Here is a 23,017-nt window from a genome sequence, read left to right on the forward strand (position 1 = left end):
ATAGAACAAATCTATTGTTAATAAAACATAAGAAAATAAGATTAAAAACTAGATATTCCAGCAAAATATAATGCTAAGACTAAAACTGCATATTTCATAGATATCAAAATAATTTATCCATTCAATTCTTTTACGACAATGACAAGTTCGTGAAGTACTATTCTATTTCCTCCTTCATATCTCCTGCTTTTAAATGGTATGTGTCATAGAAAAAAAACCAGTCAAACAATTAGGGAAAATTTCAACAAAATTGACAAATGTATAAATGTCTTATAATTTAATATTATACTAATTATTTTAAAAGCAAAGAGCCAATTCGGTCAATATATTGCTTGCTATGAAAAGTTGTAAAAAAACGTGCTTAAAAAAAGAGAGGAAAGATACAAATGGGACATTCAAATTTATTCACTTGAGTAGATAGATATTATTGCAATGGTCTATAAAGCTCTTGTAAATAGTTAATGGCATAGTCAATAGGCTTGGCTTAGTGCCATTGTCTTATCCTCAAAGCGCATTCTGAAAGGAAATATTCAATCAATGGAAATTAAATGAATTAGAAATGTTTAATGGAGCCGTTGACTTTTAAAATCTTTCTTCAGGTGAATTCATAGATCTATAAAAATCATGTCAGATACTGAAACAATAAAGCTTTTCCATCATACATCTGAAGAAGGAGCGAGAGGAATATTTAAAGATGGTCAAATAAATCAATCAATGGGAAGTAAGGGCGATGCACTTTGTGGTGACGGAACGTATCTGACAACGTTAGGACCGGATTACTCAAATGATGACATTGCGGAAAACAACTTCGATGGTACAACACAATATTGGGAGGGCCAGCGAAATATGGGTAAAACTGATATCGCTCTTGAAATGAATATTCCAAAAAGCGAAGTAGCTCAATGCAAGCGTGCAGACGGACGAGATGTTTACAAAGTCGACGGCGATACCACTGTCGACAGAATAGAAAAGATCCACATACGCGATAAGGATGACCCACAAAAGTTTACTACTTTTTCTACTCCGGAAGGTAATGGGTTGCAATGGTTTTTCACAAATAATTGAAATAATATAGTGACGTTGTCAAATTGTATTAATTTTACGTTTTAATATGTTTTATACATGTTATATTCAATATAAAGATAAGGAGATGAGTTGTGATTGCCAATAAGACAACTATCGACCAAAGTTTAAATAAAAATATGAAACATTTCAATTGAGAACACTGACGGACTAATTCATAACAAAAGAATTCACGAAAAACAAATAAGACAGACATGAGCAAACGGCAACCACTGAACTACAGACTCCTGACTTGGGACAGGCACATAAAGAATGTGGCGAGGTTAAACATATTTGTGAGTACCCAGCTCTCCCCCTAACCTGGGAAAGTGGTGTTTCACACAACATAGTTACAAACTATAAAAATAGGTTGAAAAGGGTTCACTCATCCGATCGATACAAAGAAAAACATCAAACAAAGACACAGACAGGACGTGGCAAGGTATATATGCATCAATCGTCCCTAACAACAAAAAAGACATCAAGTACAGATCTGGGAGTACTTGCAGTTACTGGCAGCTAGATCAAAGCCAATGACTACTTATAAAACAAATCATGTTTGTAAATCTTAGATTAAATCTTCTTTCAAATTTCTGTTGTTAAATTCGTATATTTCTGGAAATCTTTCAAGACGTTCACACCTAGTGTCGATTTTTATCTATGTTTTTTAACTTTTTGGTTATTTTTCATATTGTTTTCGCCGTTCGTCTATCTCGACAGCTTAATAAATAAAAATGCAACGTTGGAATTAGATATTTTAACTTATGTTTCAAAGTATCACTTTTGAACCTTTTTGTGGGTAAATAGTGAGAAAGACCACATAGGATAAAGATCATGAGACTGCAACCAAAGTATTCAACAATATACAAGTGTCTAATCAATATGATCTTTAATCTTATTGTATCGTGAAAAGAAAATCAGAACATAAAACATATAGCGTTGCACAAACAGAAACTAAAAATTCAAAAGACACTTAAAAAGTGCTCAACTTGCTGATATGAAATCATTCAGTCAAAATATTCAATATTATAATATTTCATTGTAGATTTTCTTGTGCAGAAAGATTAACAGTACAGCAAGAGATGACTTTCTCAAATACCTAGAACAAAAGAAAAGTGTCATAAAATACAATTGACGAAACCAGGCTTATAATTTAGTACGCCATATGCGCCTTATGTTTACTAAAGATTCATCAGAGGCGCTTGATTCCTACCAGTTTGAAGGCGGCGAAACAATTGGAAATAGAAAAGCATCGACACCAAAAATTCCCAAAACCTAAATGTGTTGTTGGATGTTTTTCATAAGAACGCAAAATACAGATCAATTCAAAACAAGCACTTATGTCTGTCCGATCAATATTGACAAAACATTAAATTTTGGTCCACAAATGAGTTATTAACAATGAAATAGACGAATGAAAATGTTTGTTAAAAATGAGATTTTCAACAACCACAAATAAGAAATCGTTGATTTTCATTTGATAAAGATGAATAACGACTTACCCGTTTACATATTTTATGCGCTCAAAGTTGCCCTTTCGTGTATTGAATATAAATGTATTTCATTTATTGCATGCTATATTAAAATACATAAAAAATAACCATAACTTATAGTTTGGTACGACAGACGAGATTTCGTCAGCTTAAGACTTATTAATAGCGCTCGAATTAAAAGTTTCAAAGCCGAATCCAATATAATTATAAGTTAACAAGCATTAATAACTGCTAATTCCGAACAGTTGTGCCAAATGCGGCTGAGGCAATCTATACCTCGGGGTTTAAAACCTAAACGTTTTGAATATTTCAACAAATTATAAACAGCAAATTTACAGAAAATGAACATACCAATGATATCTTATGTAAGAATAATTGTGGTGACTGCTTGGGAAGTGATACCATTTGGGACGAAACGTCCACCAGCAGTGGCGTCGACCCAGTGGTTGTTAATACTCATCAGAGATGCCAGGCTGCTAATTGGTACTCTAGATGCATAAAACCGAAGATTGAGCGAAACTAATCCTGCGAAAAACAAGACGTGAATTCTGGTGGTTGAGAAGGGTCAGTGTTTCGTGCATCCTTTATTACTAACGTCGTATTACTATTTTTGACTCCGTCATTCAGATGTTTCCTTATATGTAATGGGTCTAAATATATCTCAATTACCCTCCTATATGTTATCAATAAATTATGTAAATTCAACAACGTGAATCTTCACACTTCCCAATTGTGCATAAAACTCTGAAAAATAAATAGCTATCTCTGAAATCCAGCCGCAAAAGCTGGACGTTGTAAGTCAATTGATTTTGAGCAAACATATTGCTCTTGTCTGATCCAACCTAAAAAAACAATCCGCTTGACTCACGAATTGCATAATTATAATATAGCGGCCTTTATAGTGGTTAGAAATTTGAAGAAGTCTACTTTGGAATTACTAATTGGTTGGACGAGTTAGAAAGTCTAGCAGGGCGGTTAAAAGCTACCGTTTCTTTTATGTCAGCCATTATTGACTGATTGTGCTTGACTTAACCACTCTTTGACTTCTTTGAAAATAAAGATAAGCCCTCTGAGCGAGAAAACTAGGACTCCGTTACTGTTCGTTCTTTAGTTCTAGTTGTGGATATCCCCTGACTGGTGACTAGCTGGATAATGCTTAACTTCATTGTCCTTATTTAGCATTATTTCAATATATAGTAATATAGTACCTGTCGAACTGGTTAGGAGTAAACTAAACCCGATACATGAGAAAGGTATGATAACAACCTTTTCTTGTCGAAAAAACCGAACTACTTACCAACAAAAATGCATAATCAAGTAACTTACGCTTAATATCTAAAAATTGAAATAAATCAATCATGCTCCTTTCAATTTTATCAAACTAATTCGTTTGTATTATTAGGTCTTTCCATTTTTCTGTGGAAAGACCTATTGTATTTGTTCTGCTTATCAGGTCTTTCCACTTTTCTGCGGAAACACCTATTGTATATGTTCTGATTAGGTCTTTCCACTTTTCTGTGGAAAGACATATTGTATTTGTTCTGATTATTATTATTATTTTATTTCTTTTTCAGCCAAACCCTTTTCTTGCGGTATAAAGTTGTTTCGCAAGATGTCGCTTAGATATTTTGGATATTATATCGAACAGTTATTGTGCTTTTAAACTCATCTTGTTAAGGCGAACACTTTTTATTGTAATTGTTATCTCCCCAAACACTGTTTTTCTTGTTATTGTATCTCCTCTGTTACCAAAAAAGATAACGACAAAATTCTTTATCATATTTGTTCGTTATATCCTCAGGAAATTTTGGCTGATATGGATCGAAGCGATCCGGTGAAATTTTATAGGAGTTATATCTACCTTCATCAAATAAATGTATCGTTATCTTTTTGTAACTCATAAACCGTAAGCCGTATAAACCTAGAGTCTTTTTATTTGAAGTCCTTGGGTCCTTAACTTAGAAAATGAGGTCAAGGTCAAAGGTCAAGGTCATGTTCTGAATTTTGTCTTTTGCTGATTTTTGCATTTTCTCTGATATTTTTAACTTTATATATTAAAGAACTAGTGCAAAATGTTTGTTATATTGTGATGAAGATATGATACATTTGTTCTGAAACAATCCAATGACATCTTATAGGAATTATTGCTCCTGAAATGTTTTATTTTAAGGTAAATTATTACTTCAAATTGGTACATGAAAAAGCCATAAGCTCTTTTGCAAAAAGTTTGGTGACATAGGACCTTGAAAGTGTTAACCGACAGTGACCTTCAGTGAACCGGAAGTAGTCATTTTTGCACTTATTTCATGGAAAGGTACCTATAAACCATATATTTTTTGTATGGGCATACATTAACCTATCATTTTAGACCGGAAGTCACATTTTATAAACCGGCGGAAGTAGCACATTATCTCCCTTATCACAAGCATAGGTACATACAAACTATATATTTTTGGAATCATTGTGAATAAAGCTATCATTAGAGACCGGAAGTGACATTTTCTTAACCGGAAGTTGGCAATTTTCACCCTTATTTCAGGCAAAAGTATATAGAAACCATACATTTATTGAATTAGTATGAAGGAACCTATGATTGGACACCAATTGAAATTTGAGTTAACCAGAAGTAGCTGTCTCATTGGCACTCATTCCACATCATCTAATATCTATCTTATCAATTATTTAGAAAATTTAGAAAATTGATGTGGAAAGACCTTCAATTGTTCTTTGATCAATTGGTTTTTAATTACTAATTCTTTTTCTTCTTCAGCCAAACCCTTTTCTTGTGGCATAAAGATGTTTCGCAAGATGTCGCTTGGATATTTTGGATATTATATCTAACAATAATTGCGTTTTTAAAACTCGTCCGTTTAAGCTGTAGACTTTTTTATTGTTACGGTAAGAATTATCTCCCCAACACTGGTTTTCCTATGAGTGTAACTCCTCCATAACCTGAAAAGATAACGGCACAATTCTTTTTTATAGTTGTTCGTGACATCCTCAGGAACTTTTGGCAGATTTGGATCGAAGCGATTCGGTGAAACCTTATAGGAGTTATCTACCTTTACCAAGGAAATTTGTGGTTATGATTTTGTAACTCATAAACCGTAAGCCGTATGACCTAGAGTCTTTTTATTTAAGGTCCTAGGCTTCTAAGTTGGAAAATGAGGTCAAGGTCATGTTCTCAATTTTGACTTTTGCTAGTTTTTGCATTTTCTCTGACACTTTTAAAGTTATATATAGAAGAACTGGTGCAAAATGTTTGCTACATAGTGATGAAGATATGATATATATTTGGTCTGAAACAATCCAATGGCATCTCATTGGAGTTATTGCCCCTGAAATAATTAATTTTAAGTAAAATTTATTATTACTTCAGATTGGTACATGATAAAGCCATCAGGTCTTTTGCAAAATGTTGGGTGACATATGACATTGAACCAAAAGTAGTAATTGTTGTACTTATTTCATGGAAAAGTTCCTAGAATCCATATATTTTTTTAAATGGACATACACAAACCTATCACTTTAGACCGGAATTAACATTCCATAACCGGAAATAACAAATTATCTCCCTTTTATAGGCATAATTAGAAAAAATCTATATACATTTTGGAATCAGTATGAATTAAGCTATCATATGAGACCGATAGTGTTATTTTCGAAACCGGAAGTAGCCTTTTTTCCCCATTTGTACAGGCAAAAGTATGTATAAACCATACTTTTTTGGAATCAGTGTAAATACAGCTTTCATATGAGACCGGAAGTGAAATTTTCTTAACTATAAGTTGGCAAATATCTCCCTTATTTCAGGAAAAAGTATATAGAAACCAAATATTTATTGAAATAGTATGAAGAAACCAATGATTGGAAGCCAAAAGTAACTTTGAGTCAACCGAAAGTAGCTTCTTATCAACTATTTAGAAAATTGATGTGAAAAGACCTTCAATTGATCTCTGAACAATTGGTTTTTATTTTTTTTTTTCTTCCGCCAAACCCACTTCTTGCCGTATACAGTTGTTTTGCAAGATGTCGCTTAATTATTTTGGATATTATATTGAACAGTTATCCCCTTCTAAATCTCATCTTGTTAAAAGGAAGACTTTTTTATTGAAAGAGGTATCTCCCCAAACATTCTTTTTCTTGTAAGGGTACCTCCTACGTTACCAAAAAAAAAAAATACGACAAAATTTAATTTACATCTTTTTTTTTTACATATTCAGGGAATTTTGGCTGATTGGATCGAAGTGATCTGATGAAATCTTATAGAAGTTATCTACCTTTACTAAATAATTTTGTCGGTATTTTTTTGTAACTCATAAACCGGAAGCCGTATAAATCTAGATTCTTCTTATTTGAGGTACTTGGGTCCTAAGTTGGAAAATGAGGTCAAGGTCAAAGGTCAAGGTCATATTCTCAATTTTGCCTGTTTTTGCATTTTCTCTGACACTTTAAAACTTATATATAAAAAAACTAGTGCAAAATGTTTGCTTTATTGTTATGAAGATATGATACATTTGGTCTGAAACAATCCAATGACATCTGCCAGGAGTTATTGCACCTGAAATGTTTTATTTTAAGTTAAATTGATTATTACTTCAGATTGGTGCATGCTTAAGCCAACAGGTGTTCTGCAAAATGTTGGGTGTCATACGACCTTGAAAAATGTCAACCGAAAGTGACCTTGAGTGAACAGGAAGTAAACATTTTTGCTCTTATTTCATGGAAAAGAACCTGGGAACCATATTTTTTTTAAACATGCATTCATAAACGTATCATTTGAGACCGAAAGTGAAATTCTATATCCTGAAGTAGCAAATTATCTTCCTGTTACAGGTATAAGTAGAGACAAACCATATATTTTTGGAATCAGTGTGAATAACGCTATCATATGACACCAGAGGTGATATTTTCTAAACTGGAAGTAGCTTCTTATCAATTATTTGGAAAATTGATGTGAAAAGACCTTCAATTGTTCTCTGAACTATTGGTTTTTAATTTCTCTTCGATTTTATTACGGTTTATGAATGCCTAACTTACACCGAACTTCGTGTTGTGTAATCCTGTTTACAATAAGTTTCAGATAATGAACATTGGTTTCACAATAAATTTGTACTCATCTATACACCGGCTTTAATTAACTGTACATAAGAAATGTTTACACGAGTTAACTAGAAGTAATTCAGATGTCCATTACATATGATTGAATTAATCATTTATGTGGTAACGTTTGTAGACGTTATGGAATTATTCTTCTAAAAGAGGGACGAAAGATACCAGAGGGACTTAGAGTACTTTACGAGTTAAAATACCTGTCATGATTACGTAATAAAATAAACCCTGTCTATAGCAACTTAGCCTACGGTGAAAAAGAAGGAATGCAAGTTATTTCAGTAACGTGGTATTACTGCTGTTTGTACTTTTGATGTTTTTTTTTCGGATGGATCTGCACCTAAATATAGACAACAGTAGTTAACCGATATTCTAATCTCATAAATTGATAAAGAAGACAAATCAAGGCAACAAGCAAACTGAAGAAATCGCATACACTCCATAAAGAGCTAAACCGGGTGTGTCGACAGAGTAAACGTCACCTGTTCTGTATGCACCAGTCATATGATTCCTAATTCAGTCGAAATGTGACTTTTGGGAATAGAACACAACCAATATAAATAGAGAAAAGAAAATTAATTTTGTATTTAAAAAAAAAACACATGTCGCTAGTGAGTTAAGTGTAAATTACTTACATCCGCTTCATTTTATCTTTGATGGATAGTAGTCTCATCGGCAATCATACCACATCTCCTTATTCTTATAAGAAACGTATATATTGTATCAATCAACTAATTCGTAATTGAGACTTATCTTTTATCATATTATCATTTCTGTCACATAAACTTATGTTTTTGTTCTTTATAGAGTAGGAATAAAATACATATTCAAAGGCCCATTGCTTTCTATGTTAAAATACCCAAATAGTTTACTTATTGACAAAAGTTACAGCTATGCATAGGAACTATGTACTACTTCCTTGTATTTTCTTTCTAGCCGTGCCCTAATTAGTTTTTCTATACCTAAAAACGTTCTCTGACATAATGACAAATATGACAGCATAAAACGAAAAAAGTACAAAACACGTGTTTTGGGACAAAACCTGACCGTGAATTGAAACCACGAGTCACATAAATCATGCAACATCTATTTTGATAAACAAAATCAATAAACTAGAAATGTACGACAAACATGTATTCACTAAAGTTGTATACCTTAAACAGGAGCATCTCTTATGCATATATAGAAATAAGAAGATCTGGTATGATTGCCAATGAGACAACTCTCCACAAGAGACCAAATGACACAGAAATGAAGAACAACTATAGGTCACCGTAAGGCCTCCAACAATGAGCAAAGCTCATACCGCATAGTCAGCTATAAAAGGCCCCGAAATGAAAAATGTTTAACAATTCAAACGAGAAAACTAACGGCCTAACTAATGTACAAAATAATGAGCTAAAAACACATATTTTACACACCAAAAAACGACAACCACTGAATTACAGGCTCCTGACATGGGACAGGCACATACATAATGTGGCGTTGTTAAACTAGTTTGAACTTAGAATAGTAGTGTAACCGTACAACATAAGAACAAACTATTAAAATCAGTTCAAAAAAGGCTTAACTCATGGATAAAAATAGAAATACATCTAACAAAAACACGGAGTGGACATGGACGGGTGCTTGCATCTAAGACTGATTAATACACATCCAACATCCAATGGATTTAGTGTAAAGACGCCATAAACAGTCAGAGAAAAACATGACCTTGTGCCATGCCAAGATAAAGGTATCGACAGATTGTAGAGCCATGAATGTGCATATGTATGTAAACATAATGTTTAGTTTGATTTTAATTTACTGATAACAAAATCACTATTAACACCAATAGGACAATATTCAAAGATCTAATTACAGGTTTGAATTAGTAACCTTTTAGAATAAGTTTATTTAAAGGAACGATAAGTTTACTCGGATCGTTTCCAAATTTCTGGGCTCGGTAAACAACATCTCCAAGAGTCAAACAAAGAAAAACTAGAATTGTCGACAATGCCTTTCTTCCGTGATGATTTTAGACGTCTTCAATTGTTTGATGTATACTTTATATTAATAAAAGGAAAATTCGGATATAAGTCAGTGTGATAGCAACTTTTCTCTTCTAAAATTTATTATTCGAATTTGGTAGATAACAGTTTTTTCGGTTTTCAAATTTATAAAAGGCTTAAAAATCTTCTATCTTTAGTTTGTTCCTAGACGTAGAACCGAAATTATATTTTCAGTTTCGGGAATTCCGTTGAATTTCATACGCTATCTTAGAGGGGAAAGGGAACTGTAAATGTTATTTGCAAAATATCTTCCCTGTTTTTATGTCAGTTTGGGTTTGCTCATTCTTTAGTTTTTTAATGTTGTGTTTTTGTAGATTGTCAATTGTATTTTCGTCGTTCTTCACATTTTTTGTCATGGCGTTGTCAGTTTGTCTTCTACTAATGAGTTTCAGTGTCCTCTAAGTTTTTTCGGCTTCTATATGGACATTTAAAGTATTAACATTTTCATACAATTACATCTTAATGATTCTTTGTAATACTTAGATAGTCTTGGGTTTTCTGTGTTGTGTTTTGTGTATTGTGTTTTTTTTTCTGTTTTTCTTTTATAGCCATGGTGTTGTCAATTTATGTTCGACTTATGAGTCTGAATGTCCCTTTGGTATCCTTCGCCACTTCTTTAACACAACCCGGAACTATGACTTATATGAGGCAAACTAGTCCGGAAGCATGGTTTGTATGAAGATGTTATTTGACCAATGAGATTTTTTTGCATGTTTATTTGGTCTTTTTTGCTTTAGTATAATTTGGGTAATTTTTTTTTTCGTTTGAATTGTTTCACATTTTGTAATTCCGGGGAATTTATAGCTTATACGTTATGGATTTGGTTCATTGTTGAAGGCTGTTTGGTGACCTGAAGTGGTTTGCATATTCCTTTCATCTAAACAAGTACAATGGTGTATATTCAATACAGTTCAGTGTGAATATAAGAAAATGTAAGCGGAAACCGCACAAAATTCCGAAACGAGGACACACAATTGTAAAACCAATAGCTTGTACCAATTGACATCTAAAATTGCAACTTTCAAAAATGATATGATAATAGGGTGTCTAATGGTTGAAAATCAGGCCAGTTACCGGATGAAAAGAGAAACCAACACGTATTAAAATAATTGCCATTATAAAAAAAAAACAACAAAAACGAAGATTTTGTCAGATCATTGATATATGAATTAGATATTTCAAAGTTGACAGAGATGATTATATCAACGAATTCAGACTCCATGTTTACGAACATCAATATAAGTAATTTCGATGTGCAGAAGCTAAGAAAGAATTTGCTGTATATTATCCATTGGTTTAAAATGAATATTTATAACACAATATCAGTAAATCAAATTAGAATTAAAAGTGCATTTAAGGTGGTATAGGAGTATAAACTAAAAATGATAGAATTTGTTCATACTTTGCCAAAAACGTAGTATATATTGTGATATGTTCAAAAATATAATAACAATGTTTGTAACCGAGCATTTCTCCAAGCTACAGGATGAGACAAAATTAAACATTTTGTATGGGTCATACAGGAAAAAATATCATTATGTGATTAGAATCTAAACTAAACGATAGAATTGTAAAGTAACTTATAAGAAGATAGCTTACAGAAAATGCTTTGAGAATATCAAAGAAAAGATAGGGTCACCGTACGTTTTTTTTCCGGCTAAAATATAAAATAGCAAAAGTTCATGTAGATTCCTTCAGAAAATGCACTATTTCAGAGCTACCTCCCCTTAAAATGCCAATTTAAAAACATTCAAAATCAAGCAAAAAGAATCTACGATTGTAATAGATATTAGTAATCATAAGTTAAAATCTTATAAATTTGTTCTTTTTCATGAATATTCACATTAGTTATCTGCATTCCTCATCATATTTTGCTAATTTGATTAAAAATATGGACCTTAGGTTATTTACAATCCAAGATGGCGAATGAAACCCATACTACCTTAATGCATTAAACAATGAATAAAATTATTGTTTAACCCCGCAATATAGATTTGCCTGTCCAAATTCAAGAACCTTAAATTCAGTGGTTGTCTTTTGTTGCTAAATACTATATTAGTTTTCCGTTTATTGTTTTGTAAACGAATCTGACCATAAATTTTTTCGTTTCAATTGCTTTACACTTGTCATTTCGGGGCCTTTTGTAGCTTTGCTATGCGATATGGGTTTTGCTCATGGCCTTACGATGACCTATAGCTGTAACTTGATATGTCATTTTGTCTCTGGTGGAGAGTTGTCTAATTAGCAATCATACTTTATATTTATTTTCCTTCAGAAATACGGTACAGAAGCAAGGACCGATAAACAAAGTCAGAGTCAGACGTTAGCACAGTTTTTTCGACCGTCACTAAAATCCGCGGCACAAATGCCAAGAGAAATATATATCACTACACATCTGTCAAGATGTGTTTTTGTAGCCATATTTTTTTAAAATCAAAAGAGATCCGAAAAATACAAAAAAAACATAAAATAACAAAAACACCGAACTCCAAGGAAAATTCAAATCGGAAAGTCCCTTAGTAAATGGCAAAATCAAAATCTCAAACACATCATTCGAATGGAAAACAACTGTAATATTCCTGACTTGATACAGGCATTATCTTATCAAAATCAGCCTAGTACTGTTAGATATAACCATATATACGAATTTTTTTTAAAACCATTGTTTCAACTTCCATTGGAAATGATGAAAATATAGCTTTGGCCGATTTGTGTTAGTCCTCTTGATTATGAGGCTCATAACAGTTTTCGTATTTGACTACAGTAACAAAAGAAAGGATATTTGTGATATTTACAAATAAGACAACTAAACAACAATATACGAAAGAACAAAGCTGTGTCACCGTCCGTCTTTCAATTTTTTGCTAAGCCATACCGTAATATTAACTGGTACATACTCAGGTAAGAGGGACGAAAGATAACAAAGGAATATTCAAACTCATATGTCGAAAACAAACTGACAATGTCATGGCAAACAATGGAAACGACGAAAAGACAAACAGTACACAAAAAAAAACAACAAAGAAAACTAAAGACTGAGCGACACGAACCCAACCAAAAACCGCAGATGATCTCAGGTGCTTCGGAAGAGTAAGAATACAACATTTATTGAATGTCGTCAAACTGCAAAAATAAAAATGAGATCAATAACATGAGGGTCTGGATGGGGTTTACAAAATAGAGAGTTAAGAGCAAAAAGTGTAGAATGGGGTAAAAAATAAAGAATAGAAAAAAGATATGAAAAAAAAGAAAAGAGAATCACATGGTGCTCAAATATAAAGAACAGAGAACAATGTACAAAATAAATAAAGAATAGAGAAAAATTACAGAAATGAAGGACACCTATTCCAGACCCTCAAAACATTGATTGCAATGTAAATTTTTAATAAGTACATACTAATTCATGTAGGTGAGTCTGATTTTTCCTGGCCAATGGTTAAGAATAAAAGAATTTAAATAATTAAAAACCAATTGTTCAGAGAACAATTGAAGGTCTTTCCACAAAAAAACATGTATTTTAATATGAAAATAGTAAAATTCGGTTTAAAAATATCATTTCCAGCGTCAAATGATAGCTGATTCCCAAAATATATGGTTTCTTTACAATATTTTTTAAATAAGGGAGATAATTTGTTACTTCCGGTTTGAAAAATGTTACTTCCGGTATAATTCAAACGTTTTATTTACAATTATACCAAAAATATCTGGTTCGACAAATTTTTACATTAATTAAGTACAAAAAAAAGCTACTTCCGGATTACACAAGGTCACTTCCGGTTGGCTTTTCTAAGGTTAAATGGCTTGAAATCTAATGCAAAAAGTCCCATGGATTTATCATGTATACATATGAGGTAAAAGCAAAGGTCAAAATCTAGAACGTCAATTTAACCTATGACCTTGAGCTCAATTTCAAGGTCATCAACCAAGGACCTCAAATCAAATGACCCTAGGTCTTAATTATATTTGGTTCATGAGTTATATCACCATAAATAAAAGAGGGGAGAAAACTCTAATTTGATGTAAGCGTACCCTTTAAACCGATATGTATGTGTTACGACATGTCGCAACTAACAATTAAGTAAAAATATGTTGTCGATATCTATATCGTGTTTGAAAAGAGGTGAAAATAAGCCAAAATCCAAATTTAAAAAGGACCTTGACCTTTGACCTTGACCCTATTTTCTTTTTTTTTTTGGACCAAGGACCTCAAATCAAAAGACCCTAGGTCCCTATCACTTATGGTTTACCAATTACAATTACATTTTACTTATTTTAAATACAGAAGGGGAAATAACTCTCATATGGCTTCGGTCAAAATTATTCTTAAGATCCTGAGGATATAACGAACAAATTGGTTACATAAATTTGTCATAATCTTTTACGGTTGCGAAGGAGATGCGTACACAAGAAAAATAGTCTTTGGGGAGATAACCCTTACAATAAAAAGTGTTCGGTTAAATAGGGTCAGTTTCAAAGTCGCAATAACTGTTTGATATCATATGCAAAAAATCTAAGCGACATCTTGCGAAACAAAAAAGCACCGTCAGAAAAAAAGTGGCGGAAGAAGAAAAAAATAATAATAATCAGAACAAATACAATAGGTCTTTCCACAGAAAAGTGGAAAAACTTATTATAGTCTTCACAAATATTCAACTTGTGTCTAAGATATCATCATACACAGGTTTAAAATCAAAACAAGGATAGGTGGTACAATTGCCAATTATACAGCTATTCACGGAGGATAATTTAACTTAGAAGTAAGAAAACTTAGGTCACTGTATGAAGTAAGTTTAACTTTGTATATATAACTTTTTATAATGAAATATTCAAATAAAATTGAGAATGGAAATGGGGAATATGTCAAAGAGACAACAACCCGACCAAAGAGCAGATAACAGGCCACCAATGTGTCTACAACACAGCGAAAAATTCCCGCACCCGGAGGCGAGCTTCAGCTGGCCTCTAAATTAAAATGTGAAAATGGACGTCATATTGAACTCCAAGACATATAAATAAACTAAAATTAAAAAAACATACAAGACTAACAAAGGCCAGAGGCTCTTGACTTGGGACAGGGGCAAAAATGCCGCGTGGTTAAACATGTTTTGTGAGATCTCACACCTCCCCTATACCTCTAGCCAATAAAGAATAAACAAAATTACACAGCAATACGTACAGTGAAACTCAGTTAAAAGAAATTCGAGTCCGATGTCAAAATAGGTAACAAAAGAAACTTAGCAAAATGCCGATGGTACATAAATAAACAAAGGACTACTGACATGCCAGCTCCAGACCTCAATTAAACTGATTGAAAGATTATGTCTTCAGCATACGAATATCAAGCACAATCCCTCCCCTTAGGGGTTTAGTATCATACCATCATAAAATATACGAGACGATCATAACCCGTATCATGCCAACAACTGGTTTTATAACAAATATGTGTATATTCGATGCGAAGACCCTATGAGTGAATCAATATTAATACCAATATATGCCATCTTTAATGACCTGACAACAGTATCGTAACTATATCAGTAATACGGATATTTCTTTCGTTAAAATGAAATACGTTGTTACATACACTGGCGAATTAAACAAGTTGAGATATATGAACACCATAAGATGGTGAAAAGGGAACGTCACCATCTAAAAATGGATAATCTACAATAGGAAATGAAAAATCATCTCTTTTATCATAAATTTTGGAATTAAGCTTCCCGTTAGAGATATAGATATCAAGATCCAGAAAAAAAGCAGGGTTTATTGTTAGTATTAGCTTAATTTAAAGTAAGTTCAACAGGATAAATCTCTTTAGTATACATACTGAAGTCGTCATTATTGAGAGCCAATATATCATCCAAATATCTAAAAGTGTTATTAAATATTTGTATCAGATGTTGTTTCGATGGATCTTTGTTGGTTTTAGTCATAAATTGTAAACACTATTGAGATAGTATAAGCCGTGTTTTAAATAGTTTTTCATCACGACTCACTGATTGAAAGCATACTAACAATTTCGTTATTAAAATTTATATTTCATACGTTTGAAGCACCTTTCTGGATTGATCTTCATCAGGAACGCTCAAACTTTGATGAGAAATATTAATAAAAAAATGTATCGCTACTTTAGAATAAAAAAAAGACCTACGTTGATATTTGAAATTGAATCTTTTCCAAATTTGTTCAGATTCGAGCCGTTTGCGAGTTTTATGTGATGCATATTTCTCATCTTCTTGTATTCATGACCAATTAAAAACAATTTGGATTAACAGTACTGTAGTTCAAGAGTTGCCACCGTCAATTGGGGATTTGACAGTCACAAATAACATATTTCTGGCGACGAGGAGTCAAAACTGAATATTTCAATTCATGATTCACTCACACCCCCTAAAATCCACGAAAATTTAAAGCCAACGAATACAAATGATTCCATAGTTTTTATAATTTAGAAATTTTACAGTTTAGTGTATACTGCTCATGTATTGTGATTCATTCAAAAGTCCTTATTTCAGAGCGTAAGATCAACAAAATTTCTCGCTATGGTATTGGTAGAAAATGATTCAAATGACACCATATATGTCAAGGCTACCCGTGATAGGGAAATGGCAGTAAATAAATGGATTGCCATTGAAGTTCAAGGGTGTGGCAAGGGAATAGGCGTTGCTGCCATCAAGGAAACTGATTGGCGATGTGCAGAATTTAAAGGATTTACTGCGATTGCATCTAAGGATGTACTAGAGATTATACCGGTAGTAGACAACAAAGCTTTCAATGTAACAATAAAATCACACAGACCTATTACTTGTGATGCCCTTCCTATTCGAGCAAACCGCAATGGCATTGTGGATGAATTGTTGTTTGTTCAAAATGACCCAAAGAAGAACAAATTAATATATGGAGTTATTATTAAACTAGAATCTGAAAGGGAAACTGACAATAGTGTGAAAGTAGACAATTATCACATTGGGAGGACAAATAAGTATCTCCGAGCAGAAATCTACCCACAATATTCAAAAAAAGGATCTTAAACGACAAAATCAATCTATGGAAATTGAGTACGGTATAATGCAAAAAATATACCGAAAACAAAAGCAATGGTTCAAAACAGTCCACCATTACCAAACATGTCATAGGTGGGAATCTGAAAACTAATATGTGAAACTGGTATCTTTTAGCGTTTTAGTCTGAGTGCCACCGATGCGTGTTATGTAGAGGAATGCGAAAATTTTTAAGTCTGGTATCTTTGAAGAGTTATTACTAACGAAATATTAACTTTCTTGTCTCTTTTCATTCTTCTAACTATTTCTTATGTTAAAAGCTCTAAATGTATCGACAATTTTCCTCGAATTTTGTAATGTCTTTGTATCCAAAACAGTTTTTATTTCAAAATGCCTTTTACCTATAATTTATTTGGTTCAATTTCATCTTATGACAAATTATTCTCAGTATTTAAAAAAAATAAGCAACATTTGTGTATTGTTTATATTAATATTAAATGTATGATTAATAGTAATAGTATAAAACAAATTCTTACCACTTCTTATTAATAGTTATCAGGAAATCTTTGCATATAGTAATCGCATTCAAAACTCTAAAAATGACGAATTATTTACTACAAAACGTTAAACAAATATCGATCTTTTAGAAAATGCTACATAGTGTGTGAAATATAAAGATTTGAATGTCATTCGTTCATCTGCAATAAAGTCACAAGATTCTAAAATTGCGTCGTTTTTGCATGAATTTGTATAAATTTTGTCGAAGCAATCTTAAAAGTTTGAATTTTCTCAAAAAAATAGTGACACTCTTGTTATTCAAACTTTCTAAACACTGAGAACAATTAAAGAAATAAGATATGCTCTAGGCAGACTAAATTTAATGAACAATTAGCAAATGTATCACCAAAAAATGTTTTTTTTTAAATGAATATGTAGCAACAAAGTACGTTTTCATATTGAATATATTTTTAGGCAACAGTTTTACTCTAAATCATTACTAACCATTTACCAGTCAAAATTAAAAAAACAAAAATACCGAACTCCAAGAAAAAATTAAAAATGGAAAATTGTTATCAGATGGCAAAATCAAAAGCTCAAAAACATCAAACGATGGAAAACAACTGTCATATTCCTGACTTTGCATAGGGCATTTCATTATGTAGAAAATGGGGGATTAAACCTTGTTTTATAGCTAGCTAAACCTCTCACTTGTATGACAGTCGCATAGAATTCTATAATATTGACAACAAAGTGTTAGCAAAACAAACAGACATTATAGGTAAAAATGTCAAAAATGGGGTACAGCTGTCAACATTGTGTTTTAATTTTAATCACTATAAAAACAAATAGTCAGTATTTTGAGTGTATTTTTCTATTTCAAACAAAATAACCCAGTATTTTTTTTGACTGTTTAATTCGACATATCTTTAATAATAAACACTAGTGCCTTATCAATGGAATATTTATTCCACATTTTATGTAAATCAGTGGTACTTCAGAAAACGCTTAATTTAAAGTTCCATATGGCCCCAAACCATGCATTCCTTTCGAACCTCACTCCTGGATTTTGGTTCGTTTCATGCTTTTGGTTTGTTTCACACTCATTCAAAATGTCACAATTGGGAATAGAAAACAATCGGTAAAATTATAGATCAGACGATTTTGCTGGTATCTAAGACCAAAGACTGCACAACCATGGGTTAAGACACATTGTATCGGTCAACAAATTCCTGATGGTAACCGTGATAATAATGTAGTCCGTGTCAATTTCACTCTTTCTTCCAAAACACAATGTTTGAGCACTATTTGTGTTGGGAGACTCACCTGGTAACAAAGTCTCTATAGTGATAAAGAGAGACGGAAGATATCAAAGAGATATGCAAACTCATAAGTGGACTTCAAACTTACAACGCCTTGGTAAAACAATAGTATACAAAAGACATAGAAAACGGAAGACTTAGCACCAGAACCACACTACAAATCGGAGAGATCTCATATAAGTACAAACTTGGTAATAGGTCTAATAAGGGGATGTAACATTTAAGGAAAACGAGAACGGGAAAACAATTGAAACATTTTCGGCGGCATCTTTGAAATTGATATTTCATACCATTCAACAAACTCGTGATGGCATCCGTATAATGTCTTGAAATTCACCACTAGAACACCTTGGTTCAGTAATTTCATTTGCTTAGCAATTCTCGTTGAAGGAAATCATGACAGGAAATACAACGTTTCAATTATCGTATCAAGTATCTCTATGATGCTTTGATATTTATTAAAAGGCCTAGAAAGTTCACAAATTGGGAAGATGAAATTATCTCTTTTGTCGTAAGTTTTGTTCTCAATCAACTCGCATTGTCAACTTCTAAATATAGATGAAAGTATGAGGCCGAAAAAAACTGTATCTGGTGTATGCTTTATGTCAAGTTAGTTAAAATAGAAGGGGTCTAAATAGTCACCAAACTTGGCATAAGTATGTGAGAGGACATCGTCTTTATAGCGGAACGTGATGTTAAAATATAGTGCTAGCTTCCGTTAATTTCCCCTTAGTATCTCACGATGAAGTCTTCCTAATATGAGTAGAAGAAAAAGTCGGCAAGTATAGGAGCGCAGTTGTTATACATGGGAATGCTAATTGTGTTGAAAAAACCTCCTCCAACCGTAACATTTATATTATAAATCAAGAAATGAAGCACGAGCGTTACGTATTAACTGAGATATCAAAACGTCATACGATGAAGCTAAGGAATGTTACTGCTGGGAAGCGGGAAATTGTCAACTGGAAAGTAGAAATCATTTCGTTTGTCATATAATGAGTTTGGAGACGTCCATACGTGTCAATATAGAGGAACATTCAAGATATGAACCAGAACCTACTTTTTCGGTAATACCTTAATCTCAAGTTTGCATTGATATATGAGAAAAAAGTCAAAGAACAAAAATACCAAACTCCAAGGAAAATTCAAAACGGAAAGTCCCTTATCAAATGGCACAATCAAAAACTCAAACGAATGGAAAAACTGTCATATTCCTGACTTGGTACATATATGGAAAAAGGTGGATTAAACCTGGCTAATGTGAACTTATCGGTCGTCCCGCTGTCTTTATCACTCTGCTCAACTCTTAATAAAATGGCATATCACGGCTTTGTGACGTCAAATACGTTGACCCTGCCTTAATAACTTTGACCCAGACATATCATCGACGTCATAATGAATAAACCGACGTTGATAAGTTTGACCCGAACCATCTTCCGGTTTACTTGAAAAACAAAGAAAACACGTGTTCCTATCATGCACTCATTGTACTTATAGCGCTTGGATAATATCAATATCAAACTATTAGTAATTTATAATTATTTGGCAGCAATACATAAATATGAAGCAAACTTTATACAAAGGTTTGTTAAAAAAAAACTTTTATAAAGACCCTCAAAATAGATCGCTTATTGCCAATTTACAAAGAAGAGATCTATAATACTGATTGCACTGTGAATTTTATAATTGTAATATATCGATTCGTGAAGATTAACAATTAAACAATTAGGATTGATTATACCGTACCAGTTTGAAATAAGAAAAGAATTTTAAATAATAGAATCATAACAATTATTAAATTTGTGTTGAAGATATTATCAAACACATGTTAATAATTTTAAATAAGGAGACATGCTGTCTACCTAAGACTAAATTGCTAGGTTTTAGCAAAATATCGGTAAGTTTGATCATGTATTTACCTTCGATAATATTTAGTGAATTATTCTAAACATTAATGTGTTTAAGTTGTTTTTACTTTTCAATTTTATTATTTTGTTTAATTTTGATAAAATTCGGAACTATGAATTTTGTGAACTAGCCCAGAAGATGTTTTTGCATGAAGATGTTTTGTTATTACAAAGGAGAATACACAATTTTCTCATCCGTCTAGTTTGAAAACGTATAATAACGGTTTAATGATAACGCAAATGTTCACGCGAACCATGATTGTCTTTGGTTGCTTTCTGCAATAGTTCTTTTTTTTTAATAATGTGGTAGAATTTAATTTGTTGGATTTCTCTTTTGAATTGTTTCACATTATGCCTTACCGAGGCACGTACACCTTGTGTGTTTTCTTCATTGTTGAAGGCCACATGGTTGAACACATCTTCATTATGTCTTTATTCATCGTTGTCAATTGGAAATAAACTTACTCCGCACAGTTGAAACCCTTTTCTCATTAACAACGTTGGCTTAACACAAGTTATATATTGATGACGGATTTCATATAATTCTTGCATATATTTGAATACCCTTTTCTGGTCAATTGCAAAGTCGACCATACTGTTTAAAAATCGAGGCTTTTATTCTCGCTTTTGTTTTTAAGAATATGGAATGGATGTCATGATTTTTCAGAAATGTTACAATACGTAAATTTATTGTTTACGTAACTTATGAATTGAATATGCTTCAAAATCCTTAATTATTATTTTCGGATATACTGCTTGTGATTTGTCATTTAAACAAAAGTCATTATTTCAGTGAGTAAAACTGACTGCCAGATGCAAATATGGTATTCATTCTAAATGAATCGAAGGAAATTGTATATGTCAAGGTAATTGGAAATAAGGAACTGACCGTTGGTAAACGTATTGGAATCAAACATGAAGATTGTAGTGCAAAGGAAGGTATACCTACCGAAAACGAAAATGAATGGCAATGGGCAAAAGATAATGGCTTTACCCAAGTTTTGCCTACGGAAAAACTAAAGCTTAGTCCAGTGGCTGACAAAAGAACATATCATGTTACAATGATAACTAAAACACAAACAGTTTGCAATGCCTTTCCTATTCGGGAAAAAGAGCAAGTTATAGTGAAGTCTGAAGATGAACTATTGTGTGTTGAAATTGTAAAAAAGAAAGAAAAAGTTTTAGGGAGATACACAATTGGAGTAGAATCAAAAAGGGAAGTTGATAATAGTTCAAAGGCTAGAGATGATCACCTTTACAGGGAAAGACAAATTCAAGCGGAAAGAGGACACAATACCAAACTGCGGCCAAACTATTGGGACACCAAACGAATGTACCAATTTACTATAGAAACTTGCAAACCTCAAGAACGACATGACAATGGGAAATTACATGGTTGTAGGAAAAAAACATCCGATAAGGTCAGGCCAGTTACTGACAATGGGGAATATAATGGTTGTAGAAAGAAAATATCCTATAGGGTCAGGCCAGTTACTGGACATAACGAAACAATATCACGCATTGGCATAATTGCAATCAGCGAGCAAAATTCTAAAGACTTTATGAGATCCCTGATATCCGAATTAGAGCAAAATCCAGGTATAAATGTGAGGTATTGCGAAATACATCAAGATAATTATATTGAAGAATTCAATTATCATGTTTACGAAATTCAACTCAACATAAGAAATTTCGATGTGCAGAAACAACGAACATTACATTGGCCAATAGAAGTTGCCGAATATTATACAATGGATTAACGAAAATATGTATAACAGCCTTTCAGTTAACAATTTCGAAGTAATGTTTAAACTATTTAAAAACTAAACATGTTTCTATTAAATACTTTGTACAATAAACAAGGTTTTTCTTTCGTTTACATGCATACGACACAAAAGCAAAAGCCAATAAAGTGCGTTTTTAAACGTCAATATTAGCGGGGGAACTTGCCAAAGAAAAAAATAAAATTCGAGAGAAATAAGTTGAGACATTTTGTTGACATATTTACTTCAAACGAGATATTTGATTAATTATCAATAAGTTTTTACCTGTTTGGAATTTAATTCGACTGTCATATAATTAAGTGGGAGGTTAAGCTAGCTAAAAAAAAACAGGTTTAACCCACCATTTACTGCATAAGAAAATACCTGTACCAAGTCAGGAAGATGACACTTGTTAACCATTCGTTTGATGTGTTTGGGGTTTTTGAGTTTGCCATTTGGTTAGATTCATTCCGTTTTGAATTGTCCTCAGAGTTTGGTATTGGCAAATCTGTTTTTTGAAATGTCTAATCTTAATTTTCGACATAACTATGTTTTGTTTCTTCTACCTAGATGCTTATACTGTTATTCATCCTTAGACTATATGCAGCTTAGTATTTTTGAATATGTACTTCTTTAAGAAATTTCTTGTATGTATCAGAAAATATTTTCACCCTCCCTAGGCAAAATAGAACGTTTATAGTTGTTGTTCGGAATTGTGTAGGCACTTTTGTTTTTATACACCAGACGGTTCACATATTTGACAAATGTTTGAATTTTCAATTACAAAATCTATTCTAGGATGTAAATG

General features: G+C 32.4%; 1 protein-coding gene across 7 annotated transcripts in view; it reads left to right on the forward strand.

The window, feature by feature from the left end:
* Positions 1-22,323, forward strand: part of LOC127718437 (uncharacterized) — a 68,473-nt gene extending 46,150 nt beyond the window's left edge. For 5 of the 7 annotated variants that reach the window (XM_052224458.1, XM_052224456.1, XM_052224454.1 and 2 more), the window contains one exon: positions 21,632-22,323. In XM_052224458.1, the coding sequence (XP_052080418.1) occupies positions 21,632-22,206 (575 nt within the window). In that variant the 3' untranslated portion in view covers positions 22,207-22,323. Of the gene's footprint in view, positions 1-14,383; positions 14,503-20,268; positions 20,437-21,239 lie in introns of those variants that run through there. The other 2 variants (XM_052224455.1, XM_052224453.1) reach the window with 2 other exon arrangements.
* Positions 22,324-23,017: the final 694 nt, after the last annotated feature.

The sequence above is a fragment of the Mytilus californianus genome, unplaced genomic scaffold, assembly GCF_021869535.1.
Source record: "Mytilus californianus isolate M0D057914Y unplaced genomic scaffold, xbMytCali1.0.p SCAF_10, whole genome shotgun sequence".
NCBI classification, from domain to species: Eukaryota; Metazoa; Mollusca; class Bivalvia; order Mytilida; family Mytilidae; genus Mytilus; species Mytilus californianus.